Here is a 25065-nt window from a genome sequence, read left to right as displayed (position 1 = left end):
CTCCTTATGGTACGACTAACAAGTCTGAACTCAAACTCCACGCCACGAGCGTCGAGGGCAGTCCAGCGTTGGTGTCGTGTGTCTCGCGCAAGTCAAGCACCTCTCAGCTGGACGGGCATCATCATCATCGCCATCAGGTCAAAACGCTGCACACGTCAATCGGATTTGTAGTCGAGTGTAGTAAGATAATAATCAATTGCGACCGGGGTTGGCCACGGATTCATAGCCCGCCGATGAGCAAGGTCAAGTGCAACAAAGAAACTAATTTGACTGATACGCCAGAACCAGTCTTTCTACATTGTCAGAATGAAACGCCTGGACTCAGTTCCTCCTCTACTGTATGGAGCAACAGAGTCTTGACGGGTGCGTGCAAGCGCCCTACCATCGAACCCAATCCCATCAAGCAAGCCCATACGCAAGAATAATGATGATGCGCCCCCCCTCCCCAAAGCCTGCCATTATCATGTTGTGATCCCAGGTAACAAACAAATGAACCGCGCTGTACTGCACAATGATTGCGCTTTAGCACATCTCCATTTGGATGTCTGCCTCTGCTGCAAGCGTGGTGGAGGGTGATTCGCTAGCTGGGGACTCAGTCGCCGCGAGAGTCTCTGGGCCGTCGAATGCGGGAGGTGAGCACTTCAAGTTTCTTAGTGCACCCTCGGCGTCTGCACTGACAAACCGACCTTGTCGAAGATCCTCGGAAAAGAGAAAAAAGCCCTCGACGGCTTCCACTAGATATGATTGTAGCCCTTTGCTTTCGAGTCGAATGACAGCCGACGAGACTGGGTAATGGTTCTCAATGTAACGGGCCCATCCACGAGCAGCAGCCTGGATGTGCTGATCTTCGCTAATGCGTCTCCAGCCAACGCCGAGATGCAAGGTAAAGTGGTCGACTATGGGCTGAGAAGCTTGTTGCAAGGGAAGAGATCCTGCTGTTGATGCAGGAACTGGTTGGCTGGCCGCGCCGAAACCATGCACGTTGTTCTGCGTGAGTCGTTGAGATTTATTGCTGCGCAGAGAAGGGCGCTGTTGTTGTTCGTGCAGACGCGTGATGGCTTCCCTGGCCTTACGAGCCTCGTCTTCCGCCGCCCTCTCTTCGACCCAGGTGCCTGACTGACTGCTTGCGTCGGCGACGTAGCTTCCCTTCTTGATGAGCACCATGCCTGGGCCGTACTCCCACTCATCCTCAGCCTCTTTGTGTTCGGCGTGAGGCTCGGGCTCGTCTGTAATAAGGTTGGGGGCGGCCTCATCGCGAGAGCGTTTGCGACCTGCGACCTTGAGGTTTCCGGAGGGTACCGCCGCCGGGTGAGCGCAGCGTTGTAAGGCGACAGATTGATCGAAAGAGGCTGCCGGGGAAGCGTAAGACTCCATGCTGAAGCTGGCTCGATGGGCGGGCTGCGGTGGTAGGGCCATGACTGGCGAGGCAGTTGAGAAGGATCGGCCGAAAGATGACATTGCTACGTTGTTAGACCTGTGGAAGGTAAGTTCAATTGTCTGTTTTAGATAGCTCTTCTACGCATCAAGACAGGTTAGTAGTTGCAAGATGACACCCCAGAAATGGGTTGCAGCTGGCGGCGATAGCGGATGGGCGTGAATGATATGGTGCTGTGGTGCAGGGCCACAAGGTACTTGGCGGATGGTCGAAGGAGTCCGAGGCGAAAGAAGGCCGAGATGAGACAGGACCGTTCGAGATCGGAGCGATAAGTAGCAGCTCGCAATGGTAGGTTGGTGGTAAGAGGTGGTTTGAAAAGACGGCAGCAACCTGACGGTGATAGTGTAAGGCAGAATAGAATGGCCGTTTGGTGATGGGCTCAATGACGGTAGCAGATAAAGCAGGGTTGACCAAGCTAGCGTATGGGGTACATCAGTGAGTAGAGAGGGAAGAACTTAGGTTGCAAGAGCGACGCTGTCAGAAAGAGACGATGGGAGACGAGACGAGACTCAACACCAGATGGGTGGATGAATTTGTAGTGGCTGGGAAAGGGGTGAAAGGTAGAGGTTGAGGTAGAGGTTGAGGTAAAGCCGAGGGTGTAGGGAGGTAGGTGTAGACAGAGCTATCCTTTTGTATTTTGCAGTATGGCCAGGCCAATTGACAGACGGAAAGAAAACGCGAGGACAGGACAAGACGAACAGAGACTGAACAGGGCCGGCAAAAAAAAAGGTTGGAGTGCGGTAGACAAGGGAACGTCGCCTTGACAGTCTTTACACCCCAGCTCCCCGTCGCGAGTCGCATTGTCGCAGCTCTCGCGCTGGCGCTGGCGCAGCCGCTGCGGAGAGACATGGAGGAGAGAGTCCTCGCTCTTGTGAGAAGGCGAGCCACAGCGGAGTAGGGTGGGTACGTATCGTTTGCCACGACTTGAGACGCAAGGATCTTGGTTGCGGATCGCTGCCACTCGCAGCAGAAACCATCTCCGGGACCCCGTGTGAACTTGTCCCTGCTGAATGACTACCTTGTGTGTCACCAGGACTACTGGCATACTGCGGTAGCGAGACCATCATCCGATGTTCTCTCTCTTTCTATATGCTAGCGCCTGTCAGCGTTGTAACGTGCGATATCTGAGCTGTCCCGAATGTAGGTACATATCCGCCGCGAATGAGCTTCCACCTTGCAGTCCACTGGACGTGTACGTACCGCGTATGTACCACAGTACGGCCTCTTGCTGTGGCTCCTTGCGCTCGGGTCCATGTTGATTTCTACCTTTGGGCCTTTGCCAAATCGGGCAGGCTGGTGACCGCAGTTGCTACAGCTGCAGCCGTCGTGTCGTGCCTTGTCCAGTACGGATACTGGCCGGCCATTTGCTGGCCGGCGACCTGGATAACTGGGGAATTAACTGCATTACGCCCAAACACTTGCATGCAAAACCCACACCCGCAGAGCAAACAACCCGGTCGCGAATAGCTAGTCAGATCATACGAGCAAATCGGCATACTGGTATCTGTTGCGGTACGGACGATGGAGAAGCGGGCTTGCTGACTTTAGGGCGGATGACGTCTGGATAACAGTTATGCAACCCCCTACCGCGTTATCCGTACATGAATGCACATCTTATGTATACATAGGTCCTCGGTACTGTCTAGGCACACAACCTGCACGCGATCACCTCCCAAAGCCTACGCAGTGTACTGACTCTTCTCCTCGCACCTTGTTGCCTCAGGCACCAGTTGCCAGAAGCACTCTCACAATGCTTACAGCTGTCACGTGATCCTGATCACTGGACGGGCGTCCGGAAAGCGGGAGACTCCCCCGTGCCGTCAGAGTCACCTGGTTGTCGCTCAGGCTACCAACAATCCGATTCCGTTGCCGCACACCCACTCTACTACCGGCTCTTGAGCCACACCTGTTGGAAAATCAAAGTATCGGAATCACCCTTCCAGAAATGTACACTCTCTTCTAGCAAATCGACGTATTCACTCTTGTCAACTACTCTTGTATTAATGAGCCTGATAGACTGAGTCGGCAGTCTTCTTCTATCAGGGTCACCGCGTGGGACTCCCCATTCGTCACCTTCCCGCCACCGACAATATAATGCTTCCAAACCGTAGTCGAGCACGATATGGGCATGTGTAATCACCCGCCAAGCCAGAGACAGGTCAGTACGTCTGTTGATTCACCCTCTGCGTTGTCCTGCCCAGTGCCAGCGCGTTGCGGCATCATACGGTGCCAGTTCCCCAGGGTTCTCCATACCGCCGTAAAGCCTAACAAGTCCTGGAATGCCCGTGTCGGATGGACTGGCCGCCCTCGCACGACGTCGATGGCGACCCAGCGCGGTAGTAGCTGGCCCCTGGAACAAATATCTTCCGCTTGGTGCCGTACATGATTCATGCAGCCGACTCTGGTGCCGAGCTTCCGGAAGGTGACGAGCCTGGGACTGGATCATCGCAGTGACCGAATCGTTATATACAATGAGCCTAGGGCTTCCATGAACGTCTCTATGCCCCCCAAAGCCCATGCGCATTGTGACTGGAGATGAATGTGAAGCGTAGACACGACTTGGCTCCCTAGGGCCGACCCCGCGTAAGGCCGCAGGTTGCGGTTGCTGCTGATAGTGTCAGCCTCACTTAGAAGTCGAGCATTACAATGGTGATCAGACACTCATGGATTGTACAAGAGATGACGAAGCTTGACCCATTGAAGGAAATGGCACAGACGGTCGAGGCATCGTGTTCAACGAGTTCGATGGCCCGTCGCAAGCGCTTGCCATGTTGGAATGCCAACCACTGCGAGGGCTGCTCTCGACGCCCTCAGTCCTTGACAGAGGATCAAAGCCTTGGCCGTTTGCGCCGTCTATGTCGTCGCTAGTGTCTTCTACCAGAACTTCTGGCGAAGCTGTTCCAGTCGGAATCGATGAATATAACAATCTAGGCAAGTCCATGCAGTTAGAGTACAGGGTTGAATATTGAGGTTGCCGTAGTGGCACAGAAAGGGCTCCTAGATCATGTCTAGCTAGAGGATGAAGCTGCTGCTGGGCTTTCGATCGCCGGTGCAGATCGTTCACCTCGCATAGCGTCAGGCGGATGACAGTTGGTTCGAGGCGCAACATTTCGGCGTAGGTGATGACGAAATGGTGTGCTTGTTTTGTACACATTTGAGCGGTCAACCTTGGAAAGCAAGTGTTGCACATGAGTGCGGTGTCCTGGGCGAGAAGGCTCATGCTGCTCGTGAAGAAAGCACGAGGCTCTCTATTGCGGGGAGATCGCACGTATTCACTGCGCCTTCCCTTACGCACTGCTGTTCGATTTCTTCCAGGTTAGCTTCGCCCACGTTGGATGACGCAAGGAACCAAATCCCCTTCTCTTATTCGTTGCTGGTTGTCATCTTACAAACTAGAAATTTGTCATGTTGGTGGCATCTTGACCTGGCCCTCAATGGTTGGGATTGAAACGAAGTACTGTATCCGTATGCTGGGTGAAGTGCTCATAGGTTCTTCCACATTGCCCTGCCTGCTTTGCCTTGCTTGTCCTGGGCTTGCGCCAGTGCACACATTTGGGGGGCTTCTTCTCCCAGCAACCCAGGTCACTTCCGACGGGACAGGTTAGGTGCCTGTTTTCCGACAGGCACCACGCGCGGGTCGTCTAAGGTGAGGTGCCTGTAGGTACCTTACCTTCCTTACCCAACCTACCTAGGTAGTAAGGCAATGGAAGGTCAGGTGCTCTTGGGAGGTGCCTACCTTACCTTACCTTGCGAACCACTTAAACATACCTCAGGCATAGTACCTATCTACCTACCTTCCTGGCGGCGTTCTAATTGTCTGACACGACCGACCGACCGACCGACCGACCGCAGAACAGACCCGAATCAGATGTGGTCGATTGCCCTCCCGACCAACCACCAACGACCACTTCTCTCCTATCCCGTTTAATCGTGCCGCGCCGCGTACCTTCCAAACCTGACTTCATCTCGGCCATTGCACGAGGCAATCGGCGGAGCCATTCGTTACTCCTGCTTTCTCCTTCATCGTTTCTCTACCTGTACTGCCTCCGCCCATCCTCTCCTTTCCCATTCCTGACACCCTCCCTTCCCGCCGTCTGCCCACACACACACACACGAACCATGAATGGGGACCTCAGTCTGTCGAGGGCCCTCGGAGGATTACGAATAGCCAATCCAGACGATTCGTCTCCGAACAACCTGTCAGATGGAGGCGCCCTGTCTCCAACCGTTGACCAACCCGATGCTCATTCAGCACCCTCCACTGCCTGGCATGGCACGAAACAACAACCCATCGCCTCGCATGCTTCGATCCCGATCTCAGATAGCCTTCTGTCCCCCGTATCCCACATTCAGTCTCCCGAACAACTCGGCGCTGCCCCGGATGCTATGCCCGCACACGCCGAATCGCACCGAACGAGCCCTAGCGCTGCCATGCGAGCTGGAGTCTACCGTCAACCTGTATCGTCATACCCAGACCCCGAGAGAGCCCCAGGCAGCTCGGCATCCCCAACTGGCCGCCCAATGTCCGGCGTGTACGCGCATCCTCCCACCGCGTCTGAGGATGGACGCTTGTTGCAGCACCAAACTGCGTCACAGAACGAACGATCACGATCTTCCGTGTATGGCCTTCTAGCAAGACAGGATTCTGGTAACGGCCCTGGCTACCCATCATCAATACCTACAAGAGAGCCAAGCCACAGGTCTACAAACCCTCGCCAATCTCAACTGCCTCCTGGTTCTGGACCACTGCCGCCGAGGAGGAGCTCCAAAGGCATGGGGGGTGGATACGTCTCAGCGACTACAGCTTCTCAGCCTTCACGAGATCCGTACGGCCCCGACATGCCACTCCCTACCAGCAGCGAGGAATGGAAAGACCGCGGTGCTGCCATTGGCGTCAGGAGAGAGACGGACGCGAATGGGAAGACAGTCATTCGACACGTCAAAAAAGGAGTTAGGGACTTCAGTTTTGGTCGAGTGCTCGGCGAAGGCTCGTACAGTACGGTCTATTTAGCCACTGATCGACAGACGCTCAAAGAGTATGCCATCAAAGTTCTGGAAAAGAAGCATATCATCAAGGAAAAGAAGATCAAGTATGTCAACATCGAGAAGAACACCCTGAACCGCCTCACGGAACACCCAGGCATTGTGCGCCTTTACTACACATTTCAAGACGAAGCATCACTGTACTATGTCCTCGATCTCTGCAACGGTGGCGAGCTCCTCGGTGTTCTCAAAAAGACGGGCACATTCGATGTGGAGTGCACACGTTTTTACGGTGCGCAGATATTGGATGCAATTGACTACATGCACTCAAGAGGGGTTATTCACCGAGACTTGAAGCCCGAAAACGTTCTCTTGGATGACCACATGCATGTCAAGATCACCGATTTTGGGACAGCCAAACTGCTAAAGGATCCCAGAGAGTCACAGATCGCAGGTGAGGGAGCAAGGGGTCTTCCTGAAAGCAGCCGTGGCGACATCGAGGATGATGGCCGGGCAGCATCGTTCGTAGGAACCGCCGAGTATGTGAGCCCTGAACTTTTGACGAGCAAAAATGCTTGCAAGGCGAGCGATCTCTGGGCTTTCGGATGCATAGTATACCAGCTGCTGGCCGGCAGGCCACCGTTCAAGGCGGGCACGGAATACCTCACATTCCAGAAGATTGTTAATCTCGAGTACGATTTCCCCAGTGGATTTCCCCCGGCAGCACGGGACTTGGTGGAAAGGTGCTTGGTGCTTGACCCAGCCCGGCGTCTTACAGTGGAGCATATCAAGAACCACGAATTCTTTGACGGTCAACAGTTCGGCAAGGGACTGTGGAGAACCAAAGCTCCGCGACTGCGACCTTATAACCCCGCGCCACAGGAACCGAATTTGATTCAGCTTAATGGTGCGGCCGGCAGTCCGAATCCTGTTGCCCCTCCTAGAACATCACAGCCGCCGGCTCAGAGCTCTACTGCGAATAGTGGTTGTCGTCCAGCCAGGATTATAACCGAGCTACCTCCTCCAACTCAGCTGGATATCGAATGGTCCCCTATCTTGACACGGAACAATGAGAGAATTCTCAAGTTGGGCGACTTGATGGTCGTGTCAAGCCCACTGCCCAATGGGGGTCATGGCAAAGGAGGTGAGCATGATGGACACAAGAAGCTGTCGAGGTTTTTCGGCGGCAGCACAACGAAGAAGAGACAAAGATTAGTCATGGTCACATCAAGTGGTCGAATACTGCTGGCTCCGGCTGGCGGGGACGAGAAGCGTGCAAAGCAGGAGATATCGCTCTTGTCGCCCGAAAGCTCATGGAGAACCCAACTTGACGTCAAAGGGCAAACAGTTTGGTGCGTCGATGCGGTAAGTATTCTAGGCAAAAAGTATCGCCGCTCATCTAAATTTCGACAGGGCGGCGTCCATTACACGTTTGAGGAGCCGAAGGGCAGCACCAGCTCCCCCGACAATGGTTCTACAGCCGAGGACTGGATCGAGTCATTGGAAAGAGCCAGGGAGTTGGCGGTTTCTCAAAACCTTGTTGGTAGCTATGCTGGTGACAATGGTTTTGCGGACATGTCGTCAGCAGTATCGAGTCCGGCAAGTACGCTGGGTGGACGAGGAGCATACCCCGATAGCTTCAGCGTCAGCGACCGATCCGGCCGAAACCATCTGAGCAAAAGTCAAGCGAGCTTGGAAGACTCTTCTTCGACCAAACGAAACCGATTCAGCAAGCGGCAATCTAAAAATGGGCTAGGGGCACAATTTTGATGCCTGAGGGTATGATAAGGGCCTTCACAGGAGGGAGATGTGGTGCCCTTAACGAGGTGCATGCAGAGGAGGCCCAAGACTTCTTAATGATGAGAGTGGGATTGGAAGTAAGCATTCTGTAGCGTGGCGTCCCGTCGGCTATGCACTCTTGGACGACTTGGCCTATTATATAAGGGTTTTTGCGATTTCCTTCGCGGGCGGAAGCATTCATGAACAAGGGAGGTTGTCTTCTTATAGGGAGTTTAGGAGGTTTTCATAGGAATCATTGAGCAAGGCCAAATCAAGCCCTAAGGGACGGCGAGTCCAAATGATGTATGCTTTCGATCCTGATCACGTTTTCATGGCATTATAATGAATCTAGAAGATCAATGTGTCTCTGAAACGCCTTTGGATCTTTGACATGCATTGTGGAAGAGAGTGGGATATCATCTCGCATGTCCTGTGATGCTATCGGTAGTCTGCTCCCATTTCTGCGAATCAAATGCGCCGAACCCTTCAGGTGGATCTGCCCCATGGCCCATTTTAATGGACCAATCAACATAGGCAGCACTTTCATCCTGCGCTTGTGCCGCTCAGCCATTTGCCTTTGCACACGCGCCCTGAAGCAACAAACGACGCGACCTCTTGCCCAGCTTGGTACATCGTCACGGTCATCATTTCTGAATCCAATAACTCGGGTTTCTTGTTGGGGGTTTCCCACCGTGTTTTTGAACTCCCAGCGCGCGTCGAAAATCTTCACTGTCGAAATGCAGCCTCAATACCGGCAGTATGCTGCCCATGCTGGTGCACCGCAAGTTCCCCAGCGGGCTCCACATACCGCCCCAAATCAACGGAGAGGCGGCATCGGTACGCCCGTCCCTTCCTTTAGTTCCTTCTGTTGAGAAGGACTTCCACCTGCCTTACGTCCCGAATCGTGCCCTTCCCCTCCCCCCCCGTGTTGCAACAAGCTCCAGTTGGCTGACACGCATTCTCAAGGGCCGATCATGCCTCCAGGACATCACCAACAAGCAGCCATCAACCAGGCGACTATAGCGCAACACCATGGCCCGGGTCAGGCCCTTACGAGCGAGCTAGCAAAACGTCGCAGTCGAAAGCCTACCGATAAAACGTTGCCAGACGGCGTCGAGGACTGCATCACAGATTCTGAGGTCGCCCAGAGATACAAGGAATTGCGCGACTTCGAGCGCCGCCTCGATGCGACTATGACACGCAAACGCCTTGACATCGTCGAGGCTGTTGGTCGCAATGCAAAGGTCAGTCGTCTAGCATAATGATTTCTTCGATGTCTATACCCGCGATTTTATTGCCCACTTCCGTTGCTAAATTTGGCGATCCCTAGCGGCATAAAACCCTGCGAGTCTGGATTAGCAACACCGTCGAAGACCAGGCATGGCAAGGCAGCGGACTTAGCGTCGACAGCTTCGATTTCACACCAAGTGCTGAGCCTTCCTATCGCGTCAAGATTGAAGCTCGTTTGCTTGACGATGACCAGGACGAATCTGTTGAGGATGTTGCCCAGAACGAAGATCGAATGGACGAGGATGACGCTCCCAGCTCAAGACGTCAAAGCTCAGCCCCGGTGCCGCAGAAGTGTCGATTCTCGCGCTTCTTTAAGGCTCTCAACGTTGAGTTTGATCGAAGCCGCTCACGAGCGGCATCCGATCAGACTGTTGAATGGAAGAGGCAGTCTGCACAGAATGCTACGAACATCTCAGACTTCGACGAGTTTACCTTCAAAAGGAGTGGGGACGAGAACATGAACATCACTGTCAATTTGCATCGCTTGGAGGACCCAGAACGATACCTTCTAAGCCCCGAGCTGGCTGAAGTTGTGGATATGACCGAGGCGTCCAGACAAGAGGTTGTTCTAGCTGTGTGGGAGTATATCAAGATGATGGGCTTGCAAGAAGACGAGGAGAAACGTAACTTTCGCTGCGATGACCTCCTAAGAAAAGTAACGCAGCTGATTCCTCTATTGTCTTCTCTCTCCGCTGACTTATTCGCCCAGATTATCAATGGCAATGACGTGGGCATGATTCCAAACCTGAACGACTACATCCAGCCTCACCTACGACCTCTTCCCCCAATTAGTCTACCGTACACGGTTCGAGTGGATGAGACGTTCCATCAGGATCCTCAGCCCACGGTTTATGACGTACGGGTTGCTATTGAGGAACCCCTTCGATCCAAGCTGGTGCCTTTTGTGGCTAATCCAGCCTATGCCAGTGCTCTGAAGAATGTGGCTACTTTGGATGAGCAGTTGGCGACACTGGTCTCGGCGATTGCCAGCTCGAAGGCGAAACACTCGTTTTTCACATCCATGAGCCAAGATCCAGCAAACTTTGTGAGAAACTGGATCAGCTCCCAGAAACGAGATTTGGAGGTAATCATGGGGGAGGCGACAAGAGGAGGCGGAGAAGATGCAACCGGCGACGACTGGCGGCGGGGCGGAAAGGAAAGTGTATGGACCTCCTCGAACGCGCGAGAGAGTGTTAGTGTGATGCTGGCGAAGCAGCCGACTCAGGCCTCTCGCTGATGCTGCCGAACATTGCGCCGCGTGGGTACCCATCAGTTAAAGGTGATGAGTGGTTTTCTGTTTTGCTTTTTCTTTTCTAGTAGGCATGGATCGGGGGAAAGACGCGTATTAAGGGTCAGGCTCTCATTAATGTGCTATCAGCTGGATCTTGAAGCTCCTCAATCCCGATACATCGTTGTTGGGGGCCGATTATTGACGCTGACGCCCACAGAGGGTTTTCGGTTCGTGAAGTAAAGCTGATTGGCTCTGTTTATGTGCCTCGGCAGTCTGTGATGGCTGATGGCGGCGATAATGATGCTAAACTCCGTAGCCTTCCCCGCAAACGGGATGGGGACGGTGGCGGTGAGGGCGTGCGATTCCATCTACCTGTTCTGCGTTTCCAGAAACCTACCTACTCCGTGTGTATGCCGACGTCTTGATTTGTGAGCGTACCCAAGACACAGAGCAGAAAGCTGACCGAAAGATTGTTTTATGATGGCGTCCGTCTTTGCCTCCTCGAATACTGCAGTTATTACGGGTGGCGCCTCAGGCATTGGCCTGGCAATTGCCCAAAGATGTCTCGACCGACATATGACAGTGATCATAGTTGACCGTGATATAAGGCTTCTCGATGAGGCTAAATCCACACTGAGGGGCTCAGTGAAACTATTCGAGATGGACGTCAGCATCTTGCAGGACTGGGAGAGGTTGAAGATTGAAGTCAACAGCATCCTTGGTGGTCAGTTCTTTTCTTCTCACTCACCGCTCACCCTTTCGAGACACGCCACTGCGCGACAATGCCACTGGAGCTGACCTCTTTAAAGGCCGAATCGACTTGTTAGTTCTCAACGCTGGCATTGGCGGCAAATCAAGCTGGCAGGATCTAGACAGCTTCCATCGCATCATCGACACAAACCTGTACGGTATTGTTAACGGCATCAACACCCTTTTGCCTTTGGTGGGCAATGGACAATCTTCCCAGTCGGCCGTGGTCATTACAGGCTCAAAGCAAGGCATCACGAATCCACCAGGAAACCCGGCATATAATGCCAGCAAGGCGGCTGTCAAGTCCGTCGCCGAACATTTGTCATTTGATCTTAGAAACACCGCTACGACAGCGCACCTCCTCGTGCCAGGTTGGACTTTCACTGGCCTCGCCGGTGCTGGCTCCGGCAGAGAAAAGCCAGCCGCCGCCTGGAGTCCTGAGCAAGTAGCTGAGTATTTGGAACAGAAAATGGAGTTGGGCTTATTTTATATTATTTGCCCGGACAATGAGGTGACGGAAGACCTGGATCGTAAGAGGATGCTTTGGGGCGTTGGGGACATCGTCCATGGCCGGCCTCCGTTGAGCAGGTGGCGTGAGGAATATAAGGAAAAGGCACAACAGTGGATCATCAAGGATACGTAGATCGAGGTTGCCGTGGAAAAGACGATCGGCATGGAGACTTTCCAATCCATCCGGGGTCACAATATCGGCATGCCGAAATTGAGGATCAGCTTGCTGGACAACGCGATCCTTGAGGAACTGTCCTACCATGAACGCCAGACGCGAATGCACATTCAATCGATGTCGCTATGAAAGCTTGAGCTTCTGAGACCTCCGGTTCAATTATATCCGAAACCCCTTTCAGCGACATGTTCAAATTGGGATTGTCACTTCCCGCATAGTTTTTTCCTTTTCCTCTGATTCGAACCAGTCAAGTGCCGCCAGACATGCCATGCCTCTGAGGCGGCACTGGGCTTGGCGGCATATTCCTGATCTGCTTGATGAGGAACTCCCTTTCATCAATGAACTGTTCATCGTCGGTCCGGTCTTCCAGAAAGTGGGACAAGAATGTGAGTAGCTTTTCCCTATTCATAAGCAGTATCTTCTGGACCGCAATTGACTTATGAGGGTTGGCAACAAAGACCTTGAAGACGTGGAAGCCCTCATACTGGACCATCTTGCGGTCGTCTCTCAATAGGTTCATGCAAATCTTCAGATGCTCTCCGCGATCAACGTAGGCGGTCATAACGCTATAGTTTGAGCGGTCCAGCAAGATCTCGCCGAGTAATTTGATGGACTGTCGCTTGGTGACATAACTGTTGGATTGTACAAGTATGTTATTGTACTTGTCGAAGAAGAGGTCGAAGTTGACCGACAAGTACCTCGGGACAAGCTCCTTGTGTTTCGTGAGAAGTTCCTAAAGATAGAGCAGAAGGTCAGAAATCGTACCCGCAGCTCAAGGTTTGCTGTAGCAAGAGGGTCGGGTCGCCTTACTCTAAACGTGGTGAAGGCATCCGCAGCGACTTCGAAAGAGCTCTTGTCGATCCAGTCAAAAAACCTCCAAAAGACGCCGTCGCCGCTTTGACGGCGATCTCGGTCAATCAAATTGATACCTTTATTGCTAGATCCAGATTCTTCATTGTCATCGTACAAGATTATGGCGGCTGCAGCTTCTGATTTGAGGACTTCTCGGAGAACGGAACCGGCAGGCGTTGCGCTCTCCTTGTGCTCGTACCCTCGACAAAGTTCCAGCAAAACTTGCGGGCGATTGTTGACAACGTAGGACAGAGCGAGGGGGTCGCTCTTAGGCGAGGCGGTGGGTGGGCGGAAACGGAAGACGTAGGAGAAGATAACCTGGGTATCTTTGCGGGATTCGAACGGTAAGCGCCAGAGATTTACGGCAAGTAAGTAGAGGAGATCCTCCTCAATCAAGCCAGTAACGAGTTGATATATCTGTTCGGGGCTGCTATCAGCCTCTGATTCGACATTAGTTGCCATGGTCCAAGGTAGACGAGGTATGGAGACCAACCTTGAGTACCTTGCAAAATGAACTTCATCTGGTTCAGGACTCTGGCAAGCTCTTCGGCCTGACGAGAGGATAGGTCAGTACTTTGATGGTCCAGAGGGGATGCGCGGCAACTATAATGAGGGCTGACCTTTACAGAGCCATTTGGTCCTTCCAGCTTCGTCACATGGTCCCTGGCTTGTTTGGGCAGGTCCACGGCCGGCCTCGTTCTGGCCCTGCCAAATAGGAAGGACATGGCGGACGAGAATGGAGAGAACCGGGTATATTTTGCGGGACTCGCAGTTTTTATGGGTGGTTTTGAGGTATTTTATCGGGTCTGAATCGAGTGTGCGGAATGGGCTGGACTTTTAGGTACGCTTCAGTGTCGTTGACGAAGATTGCAGGAGAGATGAGCTGAATACCAGTCGGAAGAGGGCTGTTGATGTTGATTGTAGGAAATTCCCTGGCAACGGGATAAACGACACGGTTGCACGGGGGCGAGGGAATCGCGAACCGTCGAGGATAGTATCGCGGGGAGGGGATTGGCGAAAATGAGCGTGGCGGCAGGTCGACGTTGGGTTGTTTATGTTGATGATCAGGCCTTGCCAGCCGGAGAAGGCGTTGCTTGGTGACCTGGTATCGAAGGCGCCTATCCGTTTATCTGGGCACCTACCGTGCTCGTGCTACCTTGCCAGCAGTGTGCGGCATCATCTGCACTAGGTAGGCTGCTAGCTGGGGCACATGGCACCTAAGTATACTAGGTACCTCCCTACTACGTAAGGCACCTTGCGCAGGCTTAGGTAAGACACCCCTTCGACTCGGGAGACAGAAAATTACGGGCCCAGGCAGGCCCAAAGTACCAACCATCAGCGACGGTATCTACCTAGGCACCTAGGTACCTTAATTAGGCCGGGAAGGAGGGGAAGGTCCTATTTGGAAAACTGGCTGCCCCGCGCTCGACTGAAATCATTCGGAAAAAATTACCCCACTGACTCACATCGCCCACCAAAAAAGACCCCTCCAAATCAGCGTGCATTGAGAGCCACAACCTCTCCTCGACAAGCCGTCGGTCTTGACTCACCCGCAAAGACTCCTCTGCCGCTGCCTTGCCTGCTTACAACCACAACGGTTTCTACAAGATACGGGCTTGGGCTTCATTTCTCTTTCTTGTGACAAGCCATCGAATCGGACCCTCGCTGGCCATCCTTGGCGCGCAACTCTCGTGTTTGCATCCCTCACAACCACGCTGCGCACTAGTTGCGTTCCGCACCGCTTCGATTCCGCCAACATGTCTATCGACTTTCCCAAGGAAGAGGTCGAGATCATCAAGAAATGGCGCGAGATCAAGGCATTTGAGCGTCAGGTAAGCCTTGATTTGTTCATCTCTGAGAGTTGTCTCGCTTTCCAGAAAACTATAAGCGCCGCACTATTCCCTTCACCTACTAACATCTCAATTCTGCTTCATAGCTCGAATTGACCCAGGGAAAACCTCTCTACACATTCTACGATGGCCCTCCCTTTGCCACTGGTCTGCCTCACTACGGTCATCTGTTGGCCTCCACCATCAAAGACATCATCCCGAGATACTGGTCAATGAAGGGCTTCCATGTCGAAAGACGCTTCGGCTGGGATACCCACGGCCTGCCCATTGAGCACGAAATTGACAAGAAGCTGGGAATTTCCGGAAAGGCCGCTGTCATGAAGCTTGGTCTGAAAAACTACAATGCTGAATGCAGATCTATCGTCATGCGTTACAGTCAGGAATGGCGGCACACCATCGAGAGACTCGGACGCTGGATTGATTTCGACAACGACTATAAGACCATGGACCCCACCTTCATGGAGTCGGAGTGGTGGGTGTTCAAGCAATTATTCGATAAGGGAGCTGTCTACCAAGGTCATCGTGTCATGCCCTACTCTACCGCTCTCACCACAGCTCTGAGCAACTTCGAGGCCAACCAGAACTATCAAGATGTCACTGATCCTGCCGTTGTCGTCTCCTTTCCTCTCCGCGATGACCCTGAGACTCATCTCCTGGCATGGACAACCACACCTTGGACACTGCCGTCACATCTTGGTCTTGCTACCCACCCTGAATTTGAGTACATCAAAATCCAGGACGAGAAATCCGGCAAGAAATACATCATTCTCGAGAAGCTCTTAAATACTTTGTATAAGGACCCCAAGAAAGCCAAGTACAAGGTTCTCGAGAAGATCAGAGGCAAGGAAATGCTTGGCTGGCAGTATGAGCCCCCTTTCAACTACTTCTACGAAGAGTACAAGGACGTCGCCTTCAGGGTCTTGAACGCCGAATACGTTACTGACGACAGCGGTACTGGTATCGTTCACCAGGCCCCGGCTTTTGGTGAGGACGATTACAACGTTGCCCTCGCTGCTGGTATCATCACTGAAAACAGACCGCCGCCAGACCCTATTGACGACAAGGGTCACTTCGGCCCGCGAATTTCTGATTTTGCAGGAATGCATGTCAAGGAGGCCGATAAACACATCATCAAGTACTTAAAGGGTACTGGAAGACTTGTCGTCGATTCTTCTCTCAAGCACTCGTATCCCATGTGCTACCGTTCCGACACCCCTCTCATCTACCGAGCTGTACCTTCATGGTTCGTTCGCATTCCAGAAATTATTCCACAGATGCTTGAAAACATCAAAGGATCCCACTGGGTCCCCTCTTTTGTGAAGGAACGCCGGTTCGCCAGCTGGATTGAAAACGCCCGCGACTGGAACGTGTCGAGAAACCGGTACTGGGGCACTCCCATTCCCTTGTGGGTAAGCGACGACATGGAGGAGCGCGTCTGTATTGGCAGCGTGCAAGAATTGAAGGAGCTGAGTGGCTACGATGGGGACCTGTCGGATCTCCATCGTGACAACATTGACCACATCACCATCCCCAGTAAAATGGGCAAGGGACAGTTGAGGCGCGTGGAGGAAGTCTTCGATTGTTGGTTCGAATCTGGCAGCATGCCTTACGCCAGCCAACATTATCCCTTCGAGAATGTCGACAAGTTCAACGCATCTTTCCCTGGTGATTTCATTGCGGAGGGCCTGGATCAGACAAGAGGCTGGTTCTACACTCTCCTGGTTCTCGGCACACATCTTTTTGGAAAGATCCCCTTCCAAAACTGCGTTGTCAACGGCATCGTTCTCGCTGAGGATGGCAAGAAGATGTCGAAGCGTCTCAAGAACTATCCAGCACCAGACCTGGTCATGGACAAGTACGGATCGGATGCTCTTCGCCTTTATCTGATCAACTCGCCAGTCGTCCGCGCCGAGCCCTTGCGCTTCAAGGAGTCCGGGGTCAAGGAGATTGTGCAGAAAGTGTTGTTGCCGCTCTGGAACAGCTACAAATTTTTTGAGGGGCAAGTGTCCTTGCTCAAGAAGGTCGAGGGCGTTGACTATGTCTGGAGTCCAGAGACGCAGTCAAGCAATGACAATGTGATGGACCGGTGGATCTTGGCCAGTTGTCAGAGTCTGCTCCAATTTGTTAACGACGAGATGAAGGGTATGTTCAATCCATACATCCGAAGCTGTTAAACTTCACTGACACTTTGACTTACATGTAGCGTACCGCTTGTATACCGTTGTCCCTCGACTTCTTGGCCTCATTGACAACACGACCAACTGGTACATCAAGCTCAACAGAAGACGTCTCAAGGGTGAGAATGGAGTGGAAGACACCAAGCATGCCCTCAACACCCTATTTGAAGTACTTTTCACGCTTTGCCGAGGTCTTGCCCCTTTCACACCCTTTATCACCGATACCATCTACCAAAAGCTGAGGCCGTACATTCCCGGAGAGGCGGACGCAGAGGACCCGCGTAGCATTCACTTTCTGCCATTCCCGGATGTGCGTCAGGAACTTTTCGACGAGGAGGTCGAGCGCAGAGTGGGCAGAATGCAGAGAGTCATTGATTTGGTCCGTGTCTCTCGTGAGAGGAGAGCCATTGGTCTGAAAACGCCCCTGAAGACACTTGTTGTTATTCACCGCGATCCCCAATACCTTAAGGACTTGGAGTCTCTCTCATCCTACATTAAGGAAGAGATGAACGTGAGAGATCTGGTTCTTTCTTCTGACGAGGCCAAATACAACGTTCAATACAGCGTGACGGCGGACTGGCCTGTTCTAGGTAAGAAGCTCAAGAAGGATATGGCGCGGGTGAAGAAGGCGCTGCCGACTCTCAGCAGCGATGCTGTCAAAGAGTACTCGGAGAAGAAGGAGATCCTGGTCGACGGAATTCGTCTGGAGGACGGCGATCTTGTAGTGAGGCGTGGTCTGAGGGAGGGTGAGGCTTCCAAGAACCTGGAGACGAACTCAGACAACGATGTACTCACGATCCTGGATGCCGAGCTCTACGTGGAACTCGCGCACGAGGGAATCGCTCGAGAGATCATCAATCGCGTTCAGCGCCTCCGGAAGAAGGCACAACTGCAGCCAACCGATGATATCAAGATGGAGTACAAGATTATCAGCGACCCCGATAAGATTGGACTCGAGGAGGTATTCCAGACGCAAGGCAAGACTATTGAGAAGGCGCTGCGCAGACCCATGGACAAGCATGAAGTCACGCAGGTGGAGGGTGAGACCTCTGGCGTGGGGCGAAAAGGAGTTATTGCGGAGGAGGAGCAGGAGGTGCAGCATGCGACCTTCCTGCTCCGCTTGCTTGAGTTGTGAAGTTGCGATGGCTGAAGGCGTGGAGATAGCCATGGGGTAAAAAGCGCTGGGCGGAAGACACATGCGCAGGCAAACAAGCGCCTTGGCCTTATAAGACCAGAATAGAAAGGTGCAACATCAAATTGAGACTTTTACAGAATATTACATTCGTAAGGGTAGTGTCGATGACTATCTAGCTGTACGAGCCGCAGCCTGCAACTCGGCATGTGTTAGTGATGTGATTTGAGCCACCGTAACTAGCTGTGGGTTGGTAGCGATGTACAATATAACAGTCTTTCAATCTGAGGAATTCCTTGACACACTTGTCCTTATGCACGGAATTGTAGTCGGCGACAATGCATTTGCCGTACAGCGTGGTCTGCTCACGTCAGCATCAAGGCTTTATTTAGGGATGAGGTAAGTAGAGATGTGGGCTGTCTACGATGGAGCGGGGAACCGACCTCGGCAGAGCATTGCGATACGGCAGAAGCAAACTTCTGGATGGGCCGCGGACGAGTCATAGTGATAGTGCCTTGGCGCGACGTGGATTCGCAGAAGGAATGTTCAATTTCCAGGTGCAGGTGCAGGTGCAGGTGCAGGTGTGCAAGATGGAGGAAAGAAAAGGCTGCGAAAAGCTTTGAAAGACTCAACAACTGATTACGAACAGGTACCTTAGGCAGTTATTGATTAGCTAAGGCAGCGAGGGAAGCCAACAAAATGGCCAATTAGGTACGAAGCCGTCGCGACCTCATTGGTTTGCAGCCCGGTCGATGCTACACCACCTACCTTACCTTGTGCCTACGATACCTTACGGTCTACATGTACCTCACCTACTTGAGGTAGGTAGAGTGCCTAGGTTCCCAGGTACCTACACTCCGAGAGGGCCCCATAGCACGGACCCAGACCTAAGGTAGGTACCTAACGTAGGTTGAGTGGTATTGTACCATGCAACCGTTGCTGTCTAAGGCACACCACAAGACCGCGGTTGCTGGGCGTGGTCCTCGAAATCAACACACAAGAAGCGGAGGAAAGACGGGAGGTTGGGCAGTTCAACCTCTTCCCTGATCTTCTTTTCCCTCTGTCCTCCCAGAGTCCCTCCCAGACGTTGTTCACTTTAGGACAGCGCGTCGCTTATAGTGTCCAGGGATACCTTGCGTTTTGTCCGAGCTTCGCTAGTGCCGCCTTTACCGCCGACGCGCGCGATAGACAAAGCTGTCAGGCTTTACCATTGTACCTGGCCATTGTATTTGCAACTTTTCGCGACGCGCTGCGTTCGCTGCCGTACATTATCCTCCTTCGCCCACGGAAGTCGGTCGAGCTCTTTCGATACTCCTCGTTTCTTCCTCCGTGGATATCGCTGCGGCCAAATGTATTCGGTGTTCATTGCACGCGGTCCTTCGCCTTTTGCCCATGAAATTTGACGATACCCCCGGTTTTCGACAGCCCGCGACGATTGCGATCGCGACCGGAATCGTACCCATCAACACCAAGCACGCCCGCACGATCACAAGCAACAACTCCTCCTGCTCTCCCACCGCTGCCGCTACTGTCGCCACTCCTGCCATCTTATTATGCTACCGGAACGGCATCGATTCACATGCCGTCACTGCCGCATCGCCCAGCGCTGGCTCCCCGTGACGGCATATCCAGCTTTGCGTCAATTCAAAGCTCCGACTCTTACTACAGTAACGAAGGTGAGGAAAACCGGGACTTCCTTCCACATTCACAGCCTCTATAGACGAAATGAGAGCCATCGAATGGCTTTGCGACTGACGCAAAATCAGAAATTGCCATCCTCCACGATGTCGTCACGGCTGCCCAGGATAATCTCGATCTCCTCCCCGAGGGTGAGAGGTTGGCGACGAACGCTCTGTTTCAGGCATACGACGCCGTTCTCCCAAAATACGGTATCGACCCCGAGGAGGACCATCACATCTCGCGCTTGGTCTTCCGAGTCGGCGGCGAGCGCGGCGACGGTTCACTTTTGGATAAACTTCGCAATGTTTTGGCGAGGATGGGTATTGAGCTGGAGTTCGACAGTCGCAGCGAAGGTTCGAGACCGCTTTCAGACCCAGGCGATGAACGAGACCATGAATTCCCGTTGCAACCGTCACCTCCTCACTCCAATAGCGAACATAACTTTGCTACCACGGACGATAGCTCTTCGGAGCATATACAGCCACCACAGCAGGGGCGCTTCAGGCCGATCACTGCCCCAGACGAGGCAATCCGCAATGGCGACTGCGCAAACCTCCAAAGGCTGATGCCCATACTTCCAAGGCCAAATCACCTGGCCCCTGATCTCTCCGAACGCTTAAAGCACTCATCCCAAAGTCACTCGCCATCCACAGCTGCGGGTACGGAGCCGAGTCACCAGAGCCCACGGTCAGTGACTGGCTCCAATGAGCACCGTGGAGCTAGCGACACCACTATTCAACCCGTTGAGACTGTTGCCCACGATGCGGGAAAGAACGTCAGCATCGCTGCTTCCCGTCCTGTCCGACCCAAGTCTGTTAGGACAGTCAATTGGCTTCTGCCAGAGGACGTTAGAGCCAGGCCTATTGTTGATGGGCACGAAATTTTACGGGCGGAGCAAAACATCCATTACGAACCGTTTCCAGCGCAAGGCGAACAGCGTCCACTAAGAAAAGACCAGCCACAATTCTCTCCTGGCCAAATCATGTCTCATGGCCAGTACCCTCAACACGAGCAGCCCCAGCAATACTTGCCCCAGCAGGGCAATCTACACCAGCAACAATCTGTAGCCCAGAACGACATACATAACCTCCAACATCAACAGTCCCAACATTACGCTCTACCCCAGCAATCCAATGCGCCTCAAAGCCCGCAGCAGCAACAACAGCAACAGCAACAGCAGCAACAACAACAACAACAACAACAAAAACAACAGCAGCAGCAACCGCAACGGCGACAGCTGGTGTACATTGACGAAACCCCCAGAAATGAGGTCAGCGGTCGTCAGCCAAATATTTCGACAGTCGTCCAGCACGAGACCAGCAAGCGGCCCAGCATCGACACAAAGGTTCTTGGGCAGGAGTCGTCTAAGATCGAACGACATCAAGTACTGCAACAGCAGCAGCAGGAAGTAGCGCCAGTTCCACAAAAGGAACCTTCTGGTGACAACGTCCTACTTACTAGGCAAGCCACACCTCCCGATGAGGGATTGGAAGATGACCTAGCGATGGAAGCACGATACGCCTGGCTGGAAAAACGAGCGGCTCGAGCGGCTTGTTACCTGCAGATTCTCAGAGGAATATCACATTGGGAGACCTACGCAACCGAGAAGCGTGAAAGAACCGCCGTAGCCAGACGGCATATTTTGCGCATGCGCCACTTTGACCCCTGGGAGTTGGTGACAGCAGACGCCAAGCTCAAGGGGCGTCGTATCTTTACTTCCCGCTTGCTGACTCTTTGGGTGAGGTGGGCTGACGACGGTGTTGTCATGGAGCAGCGGGCTGTAACACTATCTGCACGCCGCATAGCTGGAAGAATTCTGGCCGCCTGGTCTGGTTCATGTTCAACGGTCACGAGGTTGTTGGTTCGGCCCCAAATACAGGCTCTCTGTCTCCAACAATGGGGATTGTCTTGCTCAGCCTTGCGCGTGATTTCTGCACACACAGAAGAACACAGGACCAGAATTCGGTGGTCTCTTGCCTTCAATTCCTGGCACCAACAGATGCGATGTCACCAAGACGGCGTAGCAACTCATCGGCGCCTCAGTGTCGTCCGGAACTCCTTAGACCATTGGCAACTAGAGACAAGGGTCGAGATCTTTCGTGCAAAGATGGGGTTCAATCTGGTACGCGATACCATATGCAGATGGCACAACGCATGTCGACTACCGCCACACCGAGTTGCACCTGGGTGTAGCGGCCACAGAAGGCATAACAAGGACCAAGCCGATCCTAAGCTGCCACAGACACCCCATGGCATGCATTCCCCTCTGGCCAATTCTCATAGATTGCTCAAGACAAAGGTTTTAGACATCTGGCATCGGCAAGCATTGGACATGGTTCGGTTTAGTAAGAGATCGCGAACCTCTGCTAAACGTCAAGCGGCACGACACGTGGTCGGTACCTGGCAAGCTGGCATTCTGCATGGCTCAAATCTCTATACATGGACCCAGCGTGGTTATTTTTTCGCCAGCGTCAACGCAGTGGTGAAAACCTGGCGCTCAAAGGGGGCCTGGAGATCTCAAACGCGAAGGTCTTACGCACGATGCAGGCAACATGTTAAGGCCACCTCAACGAAGGAAAATCTGAGTCGCTGGAAGTCATTGGCTCGAGTGCATCGCAACCTTGGCTGGGAAGCGATTAAGCACCACAGCATGGAGCAGCGGGATCGTGCTGTTGGTTTCTTGGACGTTTGGTATAAGGACAGCAGCCGCGATCGGGGTGCTTCCAGGCTCCTTACAGCCGCATGGCTCGGCGAGTGGCATATCATTTCGCAAGACCATGCAAGCGTGCACGGTCGCTCGAAGGAAGTCTGGCAGGAGACCTTAAAAATGCGATACTGGGGTCAGTGGCAGTCTACGGTACTTCAACTAAAGAGCAGGGAATATGTTGCCACAGATGTCAGAGAAAGGAACAAGAAGCAGCTCGTTCGTCGTCTTCTTCACCATTGGAAAGGAGATGAAGACATAACCAGGTCACAACATTTGAGCGCGATGAGAGCAAGCCTTGGGAGCTCACGGAAGGGCACTGGACTCGGCATGAGTCGCCAGTCTTTCCAGCTATCAAGGACAGTACACGAGCGGCCGGGGACAGGGCTGTTCAGAGCCTCGAAACGCCAAGAAATGGGCCCTACGGTTGAAGAGGAGGAGGATCAAGATGGGGGAGGTTCAGCCGACGCGGACGGAGTCGTTGTGAGCACACCAACACGTTGGACAGGGATGGCATCCTCGGTGCAGTTACCATCCATGACACCATTTGCTCCTTTGCCAACGCCGTTCGAACGTGAGCTTCGAGAGCGGTACAACAGGAGTGTGCCACCAGCCCAGGCTAGTCAGTTGAGCAGGCTCTCTTTCGCACAGGCCCAGAGGCTTTCCACAGCCGACATGAGTATGCGACGGGCAAATGGCGGTCGGCCTGGGGCGCTGGGTCAAGTAGATTAAAGAGGGTTGGAACTCAGGCTACGTAATATGGCTTCTGGTGGATATTGACGTCGTGTGTTGTCTTGGAAAAATGTTAACTAGTAGACCCGACTGATTTGAGTAAAGACGTATGATCTGGGCTAACGTGCATTGTACCACCTGGGACGCGCAAATATCGACATTGCATGTCACGGCAGGCCGTCAAAAAAGAATAATAATAGAAGGGGGAATAGGAGGCAAGTTAAAACGCATACTTTCCGACTCTGGAAAATCCGCGACAAAAGCACTCGCCCTCGTTGACAGGCATTGGCCAACCGTGGCTCAGATGGTCATTCTCCAACCTGGCGTCATTATCCAACGTTATCTTATCGCTGCAAGCTTCCCCGAGACCCGTCACCACATATAGCTACGTACCTTGCCTCTCCCTGCCTTGCCTTCCCTTACTTTGCCTTACCTTGGTGCCGACCTATTCGAGGTCGTACCCCTCCGTGCCCTCTAAAGATCGCTATCTCATTTGTTCCCGACAGAGCTCCTAAAAGACTGTCCTGTCCTTCTTTGCATGAACCTTACGCGTCTCAGAACCCATTCAAAACGCGCCGTATCCAGTGTCTTTCATCTACGACCTCTGCCATCGCCCGCCCCAACATTTCTCTGCGCCTTGCCGATCAAGTTTCCGTCGGCGACGGGCAACGACCGCGATCTGCTTACCCGAGCAATGCTGCTGCGAGTCTCGGGCTAGTAGGATGAGAGCAGTCCTCCCAGGCAGGCCCAAATCTGGGGTCTACGCTCTTGCGACGGGCTTCTGGGACTCGAGGCACTTCAACGTGAGCCATTGGCGCCCTCGCTTACTCCTATTTCGCTGATATGCGTCCCTGTAGGTCTACATCACGGGCAGCGCGTTCACCATCCTGTGCGATCCAGGCACCATTGTCCAAACCGTCTACGACGAAGACCCAGCTCATCTGCAAGCCGTTGCATTCGACGAGTGGTCTGGAAAGATCGCAACTTGCACCGATTCCGTCATCAGAGTTTACAAGCCATTTGGACAGTCAGAGGACGCTTTAAAGGTAGTTCTCCGATCCAGCCCTGGACTAGCTTGCTCTGGCTCTGCAGACTGTGCTCTGTAGTTTGAAGCGGCCCATCGCTAATCCTATGTGTCTGCGATAGTGGGGACTCCAGTCTTCGTTCCTTATACCCGACCTTCGAGATGCTATCGACAATACCATTTTGAGCTGGGGCACATCCGAAGAGCTCCTCGTAGCTCATTCTGTCCTTTGCATGTATTCGACGGCCGACGAGCCAAACAGCATATGGACGAAAACCCTTCCGAGCCCCTCCAAGCTTGCAGAAATATCCTACGATTCGGCGTACATCGCCTCGGTTGGCTTTCACGACCGCCTCGTCAAGGTGTGGCGCCGTCTCACGTACGGCGCTGAAGACGTGCGCTTCGACTTGGCCTACCTGCGACACCCAGATATTGTGACAAGTATCCGATGGCGAAAACCTTATCATATCGAACAAACTGTCCAAAATGTGCTTTATACTGCATGTGTCGACAACAAGATTCGCATTTGGACGGGGTCCGACCCCCATGCCCCCCAGCAACTGAATCTGTGGGGGACCATTGATCTGGCTTCGGCATTCCGGGAGCAGAGTCTCAGGACCGTGAGCCCCCCTACAACATTTCTGGCCTTCATCATCGACGGCAGGGACGTATCCGCTGCTACGGAGCTAGCTGTACAACGCCACCCGATTCAGCACGGAGAACAAGATAACGCTCTTGAGCACCTGATTTCCCTTGCAAAT

The 25065-nt window shown here is 53.2% G+C and overlaps 9 protein-coding genes across 9 annotated transcripts; 6 read left to right on the top strand and 3 right to left on the bottom strand.

The window, feature by feature from the left end:
* Positions 1-522: 522 nt before the first annotated feature.
* CGGC5_v008978 (uncharacterized protein) lies at positions 523-1416 on the bottom strand (the record flags this gene model as incomplete). The annotated part of the gene is made up of 2 exons (XM_066152104.1): positions 523-611; positions 687-1416. The coding sequence occupies 2 exons, from the start codon at positions 1414-1416 to the stop codon at positions 523-525; spliced, it is 819 nt and encodes a 272-aa protein (XP_066008533.1).
* Positions 1417-3611: 2195 nt separating this feature from the next.
* CGGC5_v008977 (uncharacterized protein) lies at positions 3612-4205 on the bottom strand (the record flags this gene model as incomplete). The annotated part of the gene is made up of 2 exons (XM_066152103.1): positions 3612-4040; positions 4095-4205. 2 exons carry the CDS (start codon positions 4203-4205, stop codon positions 3612-3614), a joined length of 540 nt encoding a protein of 179 aa, XP_066008534.1.
* A 1349-nt stretch (positions 4206-5554) lies between these two features.
* ksg1 (Serine/threonine-protein kinase ksg1) lies at positions 5555-8188 on the top strand (the record flags this gene model as incomplete). The annotated part of the gene is made up of 2 exons (XM_032020374.2): positions 5555-7783; positions 7832-8188. 2 exons carry the CDS (start codon positions 5555-5557, stop codon positions 8186-8188), a joined length of 2586 nt encoding a protein of 861 aa, XP_031882553.2.
* A 746-nt stretch (positions 8189-8934) lies between these two features.
* On the top strand, positions 8935-10724 carry ssr3 (SWI/SNF and RSC complexes subunit ssr3; the record flags this gene model as incomplete). Its single annotated transcript, XM_032020373.1, has 4 exons — positions 8935-9034; positions 9164-9441; positions 9528-10142; positions 10197-10724. 4 exons carry the CDS (start codon positions 8935-8937, stop codon positions 10722-10724), a joined length of 1521 nt encoding a protein of 506 aa, XP_031882550.1.
* A 654-nt stretch (positions 10725-11378) lies between these two features.
* CGGC5_v008974 (putative oxidoreductase) lies at positions 11379-12111 on the top strand (the record flags this gene model as incomplete). The annotated part of the gene is made up of 2 exons (XM_032020372.1): positions 11379-11442; positions 11528-12111. 2 exons carry the CDS (start codon positions 11379-11381, stop codon positions 12109-12111), a joined length of 648 nt encoding a protein of 215 aa, XP_031882551.1.
* A 289-nt stretch (positions 12112-12400) lies between these two features.
* On the bottom strand, positions 12401-13730 carry hymA (Conidiophore development protein hymA; the record flags this gene model as incomplete). Its single annotated transcript, XM_032020371.1, has 4 exons — positions 12401-12886; positions 12964-13445; positions 13499-13556; positions 13626-13730. The coding sequence occupies 4 exons, from the start codon at positions 13728-13730 to the stop codon at positions 12401-12403; spliced, it is 1131 nt and encodes a 376-aa protein (XP_031882548.1).
* A 1032-nt stretch (positions 13731-14762) lies between these two features.
* CGGC5_v008972 (Isoleucine--tRNA ligase) lies at positions 14763-18167 on the top strand (the record flags this gene model as incomplete). Its single annotated transcript, XM_032020370.1, has 3 exons — positions 14763-14837; positions 14942-16997; positions 17059-18167. 3 exons carry the CDS (start codon positions 14763-14765, stop codon positions 18165-18167), a joined length of 3240 nt encoding a protein of 1079 aa, XP_031882549.1.
* A 1576-nt stretch (positions 18168-19743) lies between these two features.
* On the top strand, positions 19744-21868 carry CGGC5_v008971 (uncharacterized protein; the record flags this gene model as incomplete). The annotated part of the gene is made up of 3 exons (XM_066152102.1): positions 19744-19840; positions 19931-21582; positions 21788-21868. 3 exons carry the CDS (start codon positions 19744-19746, stop codon positions 21866-21868), a joined length of 1830 nt encoding a protein of 609 aa, XP_066008535.1.
* A 2134-nt stretch (positions 21869-24002) lies between these two features.
* Positions 24003-25051, top strand: RAV1-0 (Regulator of V-ATPase in vacuolar membrane protein 1; the record flags this gene model as incomplete). Its single annotated transcript, XM_032020366.1, has 4 exons — positions 24003-24083; positions 24138-24326; positions 24427-24924; positions 24995-25051. The coding sequence occupies 4 exons, from the start codon at positions 24003-24005 to the stop codon at positions 25049-25051; spliced, it is 825 nt and encodes a 274-aa protein (XP_031882661.1).
* Between the last annotated feature and the right edge of the window lie 14 nt (positions 25052-25065).

This window comes from Colletotrichum fructicola (genome assembly GCF_000319635.2).
Source record: "Colletotrichum fructicola Nara gc5 chromosome Unknown KSG_Nara_v1_contig05, whole genome shotgun sequence".
NCBI lineage: Eukaryota > Fungi > Ascomycota > Sordariomycetes > Glomerellales > Glomerellaceae > Colletotrichum > Colletotrichum fructicola.
This window is presented reverse-complemented; position numbering and strand designations above follow the sequence as displayed.